The sequence below is a fragment of the Salvelinus namaycush genome, chromosome 2, assembly GCF_016432855.1.
Source record: "Salvelinus namaycush isolate Seneca chromosome 2, SaNama_1.0, whole genome shotgun sequence".
Taxonomy (NCBI): Eukaryota; Metazoa; Chordata; class Actinopteri; order Salmoniformes; family Salmonidae; genus Salvelinus; species Salvelinus namaycush.
The window spans coordinates 15,149,517-15,161,851 of record NC_052308.1 but is presented as its reverse complement, the minus strand read 5'-3'; the positions used below and the strand labels follow the sequence as shown (position 1 = coordinate 15,161,851).

The 12,335-nt window shown below is 44.8% G+C and overlaps 1 protein-coding gene across 4 annotated transcripts in view; it reads right to left on the bottom strand.

Annotated features, from left to right (window-relative positions):
• The window catches only part of pax7a (paired box 7a), a 61,240-nt gene that overhangs the window by 23,094 nt on the left and 25,811 nt on the right, over positions 1 to 12,335 (bottom strand). For 3 of the 4 annotated variants that reach the window (XM_038968884.1, XM_038968889.1, XM_038968897.1), the window contains exon 5: positions 11,496 to 11,695. In XM_038968884.1, coding sequence (XP_038824812.1) covers positions 11,496 to 11,695 — 200 coding nt within the window. The remainder of the gene's footprint in view (positions 1 to 11,495; positions 11,696 to 12,335) is intronic. The other variant, XM_038968905.1, reaches the window with a different exon arrangement.

The window sequence follows — 12,335 nt, the reverse complement described above, 5'->3', positions numbered from 1 at the left end:
GAGAGAGAGAGAGAGAGAGAGAGAGAGAGAGAGAGAGAGAGAGAGAGAGAGAGAGAGAGAGAGAGAGAGAGAGAGAGAGAGAGAGAGAGAGAGAGAGAGAGAGAGAGAGAGAGAGAGAGAGAGAGAGAGAGAGAGAGAGAGAGAGAGAGAGAGAGAGAGAGATAGTAGGTACTTCCCCTCAGGTTTGCTCCTCAATGATAAACCGTCTGTAAGAGCTAAGCACTCTCTCTCAGCAACCCCTAGGTTGTGCATACTAGAATATCCATTCTCTTCCATTCATTCTAACACAATTAATCTATTATCAAATGGATATATGATTCTCGGAATGCTCCAAATGAATTTACTGTGTGGTCCTGCCAGCTGTGATTCATCTGCCTGTTGCTGTGAGAAGTGGTGGTGGTTGTGGTGGAGAAGCTAGCTAGTCCCTGTGGGAGCCGGAGCCAGAGCCGGCATTGAGGCTCAGTGGTCTGTCCCTGTTTTTCTTCTTAAGTGGCTGAAGCTGTGATCTATGTCAACAGGCTGCCCTAAGCCCTCTTCAGATGGAAGAAGTCATTAAGGGGTCAGAGGTAGGGGCCACAAGCAGCAGCATCAGACATCTCAAGTATGTTTGTGAACCTATTAGACATTTGGAGGGAGGCCATAAAGAATGGCACTACAACACTCACTCACTACAACACTCACTCACTACAACACTCACTCACTCACTCACTCACTCACTCACTCACTCACTCACTCACTCACTCACTCACTCACTCACTCACTCACTCACTCACTCACTCACTCACACTCTCTCTCTCTCTTTATCTCTCTCTTTATCTCTCTCTCTCTCTCTGAAAAATATATCTCTCTATATCTCTCTATCTATCTCTCTATCTCTCTCTCTCGCTCTCTCTATCTCTCTCTCTCTCTTTCTCTCTCTCTCTCTTTATCTCTCTCTTTATCTCTCTTCATCTCTCTCTATATCTCTCTCTCTGTCTCTTTATCTCTCTCTCTTTAAATCAGATACATGCAATTGCAAATATATACCAAGTGAATTATTTCAATTATATTATAAAAGGTGGATGGATTTAGCAGTTTATTTGTAATCGACAAAAAATATAAATGAATATTCCTTTGCACAGTCTAGAATGTAAATTGCTCATCCTGTAGATCTTAGTCTTCTTAAGATATCTAAATCAAATGTAGAATTGTACCGAAATGCACACAAAATGTCCAACACCATTATCAACTTTCAACCACGAATGCACAATGTCAACTCCCTGAATGGGAGAGACTAAAGAGGCTCCTTTTAAACTGCAGTGATTTACACATTTTAAAAAGGCTTCTGCTTCAACAAAACATGAATATAATCAGGCCCTTTGAAAAGAGCAGCCATACAGCCAGCAACCTGTTCCATTTAACCAAGACAAGGCCTGGGCCCAGTATGTGCTAAAGGTTGAAGGACACTGATCTATGCCTCGCACTGGCAATTCATCAGAGTTTAATACACTGTCAGCGCAGTTCATCTGCTGTTGTGTTTCAAACGGCCTGGCCTATTGTGAAGCCAGATGAAAGGATTGGACAAAAGGGCTTCCATACGCCAGGCAGAACACTGGGCACAAAGAGGGGGCGTCCCTTTTAAACAGCTCTTAAAGAGCCTAACTTTCAAGGGAGTAACACAGGGACACACTCACTGTTATTGGGGCCTCTCCTTCTCCTGAACACAAACATATGCTACACATAAACTCACATACACAGAGATCTCTCAATCACAAAAAGAGAGATCTCAGATTGAATTGTGTGTTATACTACAGAGTCAACGCACTGTATCTCTTAGGCCTTAATCATGTCTGCATCTAGTTTCAATTTCATCAAGAGTGTCTCGTGATAAAAAAGTGACTGAGATGTCAAAATACCCCACTGTACAACCACTCGCATGAATCAAGCCTCTCAACTTCTAACCCTAACCCCAACCAACAGGGAGCCTCTTCTGGAAGCAGATCATTTCCTCACACTTTCCATTCAACAAACAAACTCTTCCAGACCAAATAAAGCACTGCGAGGGCTCAGGGCTCCCCTGGTGCCCCCACTGATATGGCTGCTATTGGGATGTAGTGGAGCGTGGTGCTGGTTCTGAGCTGGAGCTGCTGATTTCCCGCTGGGGCCAGACAAACAGCTGCCTGCTTCCCGGGATGGGCATGGGGATACACCCCTTCCTTCCAGAGACGCCCAATCACCTGCAGTGCCACCCTCACATCTGACCTCTGAAGCTCACCCCACCCCTCTTTAAACTTCCTTATTTTTATGTCAGCCAAGCCACAGGCAGGAGGTGTTCCATCATGCCATGCACAAAACACACAGAAATGCCTTTGCCACTTTCTCTTGTTCCGTCACTTCACTTTTCTCTTTCTAATACTCTGTTTTGTTCTCTCTTTTTCCATCTTGCTCTCTCACCAAAACACATTACCAAACTCTTGTCTTACGAAATCCTCAGATACATAATTCACACAATTTCCTGATAGAATGTCCCTCCCCTCCTCATGTCAGTATATAATTTGCATTATAGGATGTAGTTCAGAGTGGTGTATGGAGATGTCTCAACATCTCCCTCCCCTGCCCTGTGGTCTCCATAGCCACCCTTCTACCTTAATGAGAGGGGAGCCTGTGAAGAGCATCTGTCTAAGTGAATTTACTCTGAGGCTTTGAACGAGCCCGCCGCGACGCCGATCTACTCAAGTCAACTAAAATGCCAAAGGCTGCAGCCCTATCGAGTTAAAGCTGGCAAACATTGGGCCCAATGTGCCCAGGTCAATACCGTATTGTTGGGCGAGAGGGGTCATGCGTCACTGCTGCTTCAGAGGAGATGGAATGTTTTACTTCAGCAGCCATGGGTTTTACAGCAGAAGACTCTGAGATAAACACACACACACAAGACCTGGGTCCAAATTCTACTTTGGGTATTTCTAATTACTTTCAAAGACATTTGGAAGTAAGCATTTAAATACTTTTCTTTTGAACAGACAAGTTGTTAAATATTGGAAAGTATTTGAAAATAGTCAAATACACTGACTCAAATATACTCCTATGCATTTAACCCAGGTATTTGAAAATACTCAAATAGTAGACTATTTAAAGAAAATAGTTTGAAAATACTTCCAATAGAGGTAGGTGTCAGAAAAAAATGAAATACAAATTCACATGACCCTCCCCTTGTACTGAAAAATATACACCCTCCCTCCATAGAATGAACTCAAAATAATGTTTATGACCAAAAATAATAATAACTGTAGCGACCCTGTGTTTATAAACGTGGATATGGACTTTGCCACTTCAGCATGCTTTTGTGGCACAGTCGATGCCACACATGGCTACGGGCCAGAAGATTGAGGGTTTGCCGACCACAACAGACAAGCTCACTCTCCCTGCCTGTTTCAATACGCTACGATCAGAGCCGGCAGCAGACAATGATGAGCTAGGGGGTAATCAGATTCTCAACATTTTGATGCTTTATTGATAATTATTTCAAATATACGCAACGAATTCCCCTCAACAGGTTTCTGTGCCAAAGCACCACACAACCAATAAACAAAGCAGACCAACTTCAGGCCCTTCAATATCATGGTTTGTGTTTTCAACACCACAATAAATAGACTATGTCAATCTCCACAAACAGAAAATACATCCCTCCCTACCTTTTAGGCTTCTCCAGTACCAAAGGCTTGGCTTGACAATCTCTGAATGTCATTAACCTTTTTGGTGTTTTGTAACAGATGTCTCTTTCCATTCATCTATTGGCCGCTGCACAATTTGGATTGATTGATTTTATTTGTCAGTTAAAAAAATACATACGTACATGTATTTCAATCCAGGTCTGTTAGGCAGGCACACACACACACACACACACACACACACACACACACACACACACACACACACACACACACACACACACACACACACACACACACACACACACACACACACACACACGCGCACACACACACACACACACACACACACAGCCTGCAGCTGAGGAGGATTTGAAGCTGTACTCTGGAACCCGATCACAAAGTCACCTTGGATGACAGATTCTCCTCTGCTCTTCCCAATCCGGTTTAATTCCTCTACACTACAGAGAGAGAGAGCTTCATCCCTCCTCCCTCTCCCTCCATATGTACCTCAAAGTCTGCATCTACAGCATCCATGTCAGTCCTGTTTTGTTTTGTCAGTGTAAGAGGTTTGCTAGTTACCTGGCTTCCTCTATACTGGGGCTAACATGGACTCTATGTGTGAATCCCTGCAAGATACTGGAGGAAGTTGGAGGGTGGGGGAGGGTAGAAAACCTGGGGAACCACCACATCTCCTAGGACTAGAGCTTACTGGAGCCTGGGAGACAAAAAGAGACCCGCTTTAAAGCGGTTGAGCTACTGAGCTGAGCTGAGCACATACATGGAGGGGGTGGCAGGGACTGTAGCGGGGGTTGGGGGACATGAAGGTTGGAACGAATGTCAGGCAAGTTGAAGGTCCTGAAAACATGTCCCCGGGTCTAGTGAAGTGAAGGTGGGGAGAGATAGGTGTTAACAACAGTTGCTTTGATATAGCTTTGATGTGGCATATACATATCCTTTAATATAATCTCTAATCTGAGAGAGTGGCATTTGCCTGGGTCTGTATTCCACTGTTTCTCTTGGCCTCACTCAATAATAAACATAACACAATGGAATCTACAGAGCTGAGGATCTGATTCGGTAATCACTGATCCTCGATAACACTAACACAACACTGCAATGCATGACATTACATTGCATTCAAACCCTTTCTAAAATGTCCTTTGTCTCAAATAGAATCTAATTGTCTTCATTTAATTTCAGACAATCGTGAAGAGCGTTTTCGAAAGGGAGTTATTGTAAGACTGATATGTTTCTTAATCCAACGGTGCCACATGTACACATTCTACAAAGTGAACAATGCGCCACAGAAACAAGGACCAACCCTCCTTCTCATGTATTTTCAATGGCGCACTCCACAAACAGACAACGAACACAGTAGTGCAAAGAGGCGAAACAACATAGAAATCCTCATTGGTTTTATACCACGTACTACCCACCCTCACTAGATCTTGCTGTTTCTCTCTATGCCTGCCTGCCAGACTGGCACTATGCTAATTAGAGTAGCTGGGAGTGTGAATTTGAGAGGAGAGTGGGATTAGCTCGATAAGTATCAGGAATACAGAGGGACTGAAGGAAAGTCATTTCATTTCTAATAATAAGAAACTGTTAGAACATTCACACAGATGCATTGCAACAATTTCTCCTCCACAGTCTACATAACCCCTATTTATTCCTTTATGGAACCGACATAAAACCAGACTGGTGGGAACATGGATGACGGTTGGGTTGGGTGGGCTCTGCCATTGTTACTACTGAATCCTACTATGCCGTTCTCTCCTGCCATTGGTAATCACCTAGCGGGACAACAACCTAGTAAATCTCTATTTAATCTCTATTTCACATCTCTATAGCATCATTATGTTTATCCTAAACTAAATTAAAGGAATATACACTCAGTGGCCAGTTAGTATTAGGTACACCCATCTAGTACCGGGTCGGACCCTCCTTTGCCTCCAGAACAGCCTGAATTATTCAGGGCATGGATTCTACAAGATGTGGTGTTCAAACGTTGATCAATTGGTATCAAGGGACCTAATGTGTGCCAGGAAAACATTCCCCACACCATTACACCACCGCCGTCTCCCTGAACTGCAGGCAGGATGGTGCCATGGACTCATGCTGCTTATGCCAAATCCTGACTCTGCCATCAGCATGACGCAACAGGAACCGGAATTCGTCGGACCAGGCACTGTTTTTCCACTCCTCAGTTGTCCAGTGTTGGTGATTGCATGCCCATTGGAGTTGCTTCATCTTGGTTTTAGCTGATATGAGTGGAACCTGGTGTGGGCATCTGCTGCAGTAGCCCATCTGTGACAAGAACCAATGAGTTGTGCGTTCCGAGATGCCGTTCTGCACACCACTGTTATACTGCACCGTTATTTGTCTGTTTGTGGCCCGTCTGTTAGCTTGCACGATTCTTGCCATTCTCCTTCGACCTCTCATCAATGAGCTGTTTTCACCCACAGGACTGCAGCTGACTGGATGTCTTTTGCTTGTCACGCCATTCTCAGTAAACCCTAGACATTGTCGTGCATGAAAAGCCCAGCAGGCCGGACGTTTCTGAGATACTGGAACCGGCGCTCCAGGCATCGACGATCATACCACGCTCAAAGTCGCTTAGGTCACCAGTTTGGCCCATTCTAATGTTCAATTGAACAGTAACTGAATGCCTCTATGCCTGTCTGCCTGAGTATTTATATATAAAAGTATGTGGACACCTGCTTGTTGAACATCTCATTCCAAAATCATGGGCATTAATATGGAGTTGGTCCCTCCTTTGCTGCTATAAAAGCCTCCACTCTTCTGGGAAGGCTTTCCACTAGATGTTGGAACATTGCTGCGGGGACTTGCTTCCATTAAGCAACAAGAGCATTAGTGAGATTGGGCACTGATGTTGGGCAATTAGGTCTGGCTCCCTGTCGGCATTCCAATTCATCGCAAAGGTGTTTGATGGGGTTGAGGTCAGGGCCCTTTGCAGACCAGTCAAGTTCTTCCACACCGATCTCTACAAACCATTTCTGTCTTGACCTTGCTTTGTGCATGGGGGCACTGTCATGCTGAAACGGGAAAGGGTCTTCCCCAAACTGTTGCCACAAAGTTGGAAGCACAGAATCGTCTAGAATGTCATTGTATGCTGTAGCATTAAGATTTCCCTTCACTGGAACTAAGTCCGAATAGTCCGAATCATGGAAAACAGACCCAGACCATTATTACTCCTCCACCAAACTTTACAGTTGGCACTATGCATTGGGGCAGGTAGCGTTCTCCTGGCATCTGCCTAACCCAGATTTGTCCATCGGACTCCAGAGAATGTTTCCACTGCTCCAGAGTCCAATGGCGGCGAGTTTTACACCACTCCAGCCGACGCTTGGCATAGCACATGGTGATCTTAGGTTTGTGTGTGGCTGTTCTGCCATGAAAACTCATTTCATGAAGCCCCTAATGAACAGTTCTTGTGCTGACTTACTTCCAGAGGCAGTTTGGAACTCGGTAGTGAGTGTTGCAACCGACCACAGATGATTTTTATGCGCTACGCGTTTCAGCACTGGGCGGTCCAATTCTGTGAGCTTGCGTGGCCTACCACTTCACAGAAGAGCCGAAGTTGCTCATAGAAGTTGACCGGGGCAGCTCTAACAGGGCAGAAATTTGACAAACTGACTTGTTGGAAAGGTGGCATCCTATGACACTGTCACGTTGAAAGTCACTGAGCACTTCAGTAAGGCCAATCTACTGCCAATGTTTGTCTATGGAGATTGCATGACTGTGTGCTCGATTTTATACACCTGTCAGCAATGGGTGTGGCTGAAATAGCCAAATCCACAAATTTGAAGGGGTGTCCACATACTTTTGTATATATAGCATTTATATATATATATAATAGAGTGTCAATAATATTTCCTGTGGTACTATAAGGAAGCGCTGGGATCTCTCCTTTTTTCAGTCTCTCCACAGAGGCCTCAGAGATCAGAGAGAGGGCACCACAGAGACAAACAAAGCACTTCTCTCTGTTTTGCGGTTGGCATCAGACGCCTAGCACACTCTCCAGTTAGAGAGGAAAACGTCTTGCCAAATTGATTTCTACGCTGCATAAAAGGCTACGCTTATACCTTATTAGATTCCTCTAACTATAATAGCTACATCTAGAATGTTTATTGGGAATGAAAGGGGATCTATGTGTCAGATTTGCTAAGCGCCGCTCAGATGAGCCTCCTCAGCAGAGGTGGGAACCTCAGCCTAAATAGAAGAGAATGTAATTCATTTCAAGTGTGAGGAGGAGAGGATTTACACTGATTTACAGCATTAAGACCGAGCCTCTTACCTCCCTCCCTCCCTCCCTCCCTCCCTCCCTCCCTCCCTCCCTCCCTCCCTCCCTCCCTCCCTCCCTCCCTCCCTCCCTCCCTCTGTTCTCTGCCCTCCCTCCCTCCCTCTGTTCTCTGCCCTCCCTCCCTCCCTCTGTTCTCTGCCCTCCCTCCCTCCCTCTGTTCTCTGCCCTCCCTCCCTCCCCATCCACCCGGCCCATACCTCTGAAGGCTAGACACAAGTGACGCTCTTTTCTGTTCTCTTTTCTTAATAGTCTGTGGAAGGACTCCACTGCCTGGTCCAGTTCGGAATGAGTGTTTTATTTCAGATGCAGAATGGGCAGCACAGAGAGTGGGGCGCTCAGATCAGGAGACAGCTAGCTAGCTTCATAGGGACAGGTAGCCTGGAACTAATGGCTGTGAGATATGGATCAGATCCCGTAATTTGTCAGTTGGGGTGATAAAACAGTAGCGGTTCCAGGGGGGGCTGCTGGTAGCTGTGTTTTAGGGGGTGGTGGGCCTGATGAAGATGGATGAGATAGTGTGATTCAAGATGGCAGGCAGGGGCGGGGAGAGGAGGGGGTTTGGGTTAGCTGAGTTTATAGGGCAGTGAGTTTGGACTGTGGAGTCACCAGTAAACCAAACACTTGTCACTTCTCGTTAAACCAGGAGGCCTCTTGAGCACCATTCCACATAATAACTCTCAGCTTGGAGTGGGCCCATATACCCTCACAGCCAATAGCAATTTTACTATGTGTCCCTGCAGTGTAAACCACAAACACTGGTTAACAGATTATTACAATAACAACCAACAGGGTAAGCCGTAACCACAACCACAAATCCTACTGAAGAAGAGATGGATCTTTAAGATCCTACAACACCGCCCCTCTGCTTTGGGTTTCTGACTCAGCCCTACTCCCCTCTTAGCCTCCCCACTCGCTGACATCTGGAAGATGCGTCATTGTAGCTGTGCTGGAGCAGGTCGGCTCTCGGGCCAAAGGTCCTTCTGTCCAGCCCAGAGATTGGCCATTTGGGCACCTATGTAAAACCCCAGCTGGCTGACATCTTCAAAACGCATGGACACTAAAACTGGCAAGTTCACCCAAATCCAGCCTTTGGCCCCATGTCTTTTTCAATGTATTGATTCAATTGGGAGCAGTTTTAGAGAAGAGGCTTTACCGTTTTTCTTATATCATCATGTCTGCAATGGTCAGTGTTGCTAAATAGGATGTGTCTGAGTACTTCAGCAGGCTGACGAGGAGCAGGGTAAGTCCCTGGTGTGCAGATGCAATGGGGCAGTGCTTTGGCAAAGCCAATTGAAAAAAACACACGACTCTTGAAAAATAAACAATTATACAAGGGCTCCATAGTCCATCCTAAATCCTCCTCCCAACTCACTTACCAAACCACTGAGCAACATTGAAGACTGATGTCCATTATTTACTTCCAGAGTCAGTTTCTTGGGGTGACCATCTCAGAAAATTAAGTTTGAGTTGACCTTAGGAGACTTTAAAAGCGTTTTAGAATTAGATTATGAGGAAAACTGCATTAACAAATTATATCCTTGTCTCAAATACCTCAGGTTTTCACATGACATAATTTAGCTCTATTATCTTGCAGGAGTTTCCTTTCAGTTTTCAACCATGTATTTTTTCTTTGCGTTTAGACTTCAAATTACCATCAGTTTCCATAAATACTCTAGAGGCAAATGCTTGAAGAGATTCTCTCTGAAATTGAAATGTAATTGACCTACAAATATGGCTGTGAAGTGCCTGGAACATGGACAAGACAGAGGACTCTCTGTGCTCTCTAGCCCACATGACACTCTGCCTGCTCAACCAATCAGAGACAGGTTTGTTGGATCATTTCTTCTACAATCATAATGAGCTTCACAAAGAATTCAGCTCCACTCTACAAGGTCTAATATTGATGCTACATTCAAACAAATTTAACCAAATGGATAGCATTGTAAATACAAAGCATTTTAACCCATCTGTCATAACTCAGAATCTATGAGACATGCATGTATTTTCCAGATGTATTTCATGAGACCGCCATTACACTGTAATGGAGGACAATCTTCAAAAAAAGAGATTCATCAAAAAATAACTGAAAGACCTTCCCACTTCCCTTTCCAAGTCTGCCTCATAAGTATATTTAAAACATTCTAAAACGTAATATATCGCAAGAAAATACACATGAAATAAATCTCTCAGCATCATCCTGAGTGCTGCATCAACCATTTTGGCATACACCTTTCTGTTTTGAGGGTTTGCTAGACAGACAAAGACATGTGTGGAATCAGTTACCCCTAACCGCATGTTTGGAGTGTGAGGAACAGTTAGCGCGCGGGGTGGTTCAGAGTTTGGGAGGTTTAGGGGGAGTGAGCGAGGGGTTGTGGTAAGAGGAGAGGGTTGCCCCGGCCCTTTTTTACTAACGTCTGATTGATTAATGTTGTTGTCAGGGAATGGGGTCCCTGGAGAGGATGAGAGACCCTATGTGATATGCACAGGGTTTTACAAGCAGAGGCATGCTTGAAAGTGATAGGAGAGAGATCCTGGCCAAAGGCCGAAATGAGAAATCCATCAGGAATGCATTTCTTCTCTCTCTCTCTCTCTCTCTCTCTCTCTCTCTCTCTCTCTCTCTCTCTCTCTCTCTCTCTCTCTCTCTCTCTCTCTCCCTCTCCCTCTCCCTCTCCCTTTCTCTTTCTCTTTCTCTTTCTCTTCTCCCTCCAGAACAGCTGCCGCTATAACTCTACTGTATTTTCCTTCAGTGTTACATAAAACCAAATGGCACACAAGCTGTCAGGCAGGTTCTGGAATAGAGTCTTGGGTGTGAAAAAAATGGAGAATCCCCTGTCAAGGCCTTCTTAGAACAGATGAGAACTCACAGATAGCAGTGAACTCACAGAGGTGAGGTGAGGGGGTAGAAATATGGGTAAAAAAGAACTGCACTGGGATGAATAAATATATCATCGCCATGGGTGACAAACGGCAGCAGGAGACCAAGAAGAGGATAAATGGAAAAATAAGAATATAAAATAAGGTCCAATTGGGCATGACATGAATGCATTCAAATGTATTTATGCAAATACATTGGCAGCATTTTTTACTCCAAAATTATGTTATGGCAAATGGATGGCTTCGATTTCAGTGAAGTGGGATGAATTGGAATTTTTTGGGGGGAAAAAACATATCTATCTAAACCACATTATAGTCAGCTGGAAGCATATTGCATTAAGGATGCCAAATAAACTTTTCCCGATACAAGTAGTTTGTCTTACATTTGATGAGCTAATAGGGAACATAGCCTACTGATAAACTGTTCCTGAAAAAATTACATGTAAAGCATTATGTCCAAACTTATCTAAAATAACTCTGTAAACTCCATTAACTCAGATTTGGTTAGATGTAAAACTATACCAGGATATTATAACTAATGTGTCAATGTACAGGAAAACAGTGTTTTACATCAGTGTCATAAACACCTGGATAATTCTCAGCAGCCATGACAGAGTGTGTGTTGATTGTTTGTGTGTCTAACTAACCTGTACGCGGGCCTCAGTGAGCTTGGTCCTCTGGGCCAGCTCTTCCCTGGTGTAGATGTCTGGGTAGTGTGTCCTCTCAAAGGCCTTCTCCAGCTCCTCCAGCTGCTCGGCTGTGAAGGTGGTGCGGCTGCGACGCTGCTTCCTCTTCAAGGGAAGGTCCGGCTCCGACTCCACGTCTGAACCCTCGTCTGTACGATTACCTGGGCCAATGGGGAGGGATGGAGAGGCCAGCTCAGTTAATATTAGATTACACTTGAATAATACAGTGGAAATTAGCAACAATGAAAAGGAAGTCCATTTTATTGGTTATTCATTTCTTCGGGTTGTCTGTGTTACCCACACGCCTCTGTTCAGACAGAAATTAGTCACATAGTTGATTAACCGACGTCATTGAAAAGGCAATAGAAAGTATGGGTGAAACCCTGAAATGGTCCATACAAGCCACGTTCTGTAGTTTGGGGGCAGAACCACTCCAGAGGCTATGTCATTTGCTAGAATCATATTATTGAGGGGGAGAGGCTGCAAAGAGGATTCAAATGACAGCTTTCCCTCTCTCTGAGCACAACAGAGCAAATATTATCTTAATCTGTGGATATTTATACAGAATATAAGAGGCCTGATACCCAATCCTGCCTGAGAGAGAGAGGGAGAGGCCCCAGAGGGCTGCAGAGGGCTGCAGGCGGTAGGGGGGAGGAGGGGGTGCTGGGTGGAAGGGTTAATCTACCCAGGCCACCTTGCGGTTCCTCACCACACTATTCTCTCACAATGGCCCAGGGCACACTGCTGCTCAAAAAACAGCACAGCCAGAATATACAGAACATAACAACAATATCGCGCCAG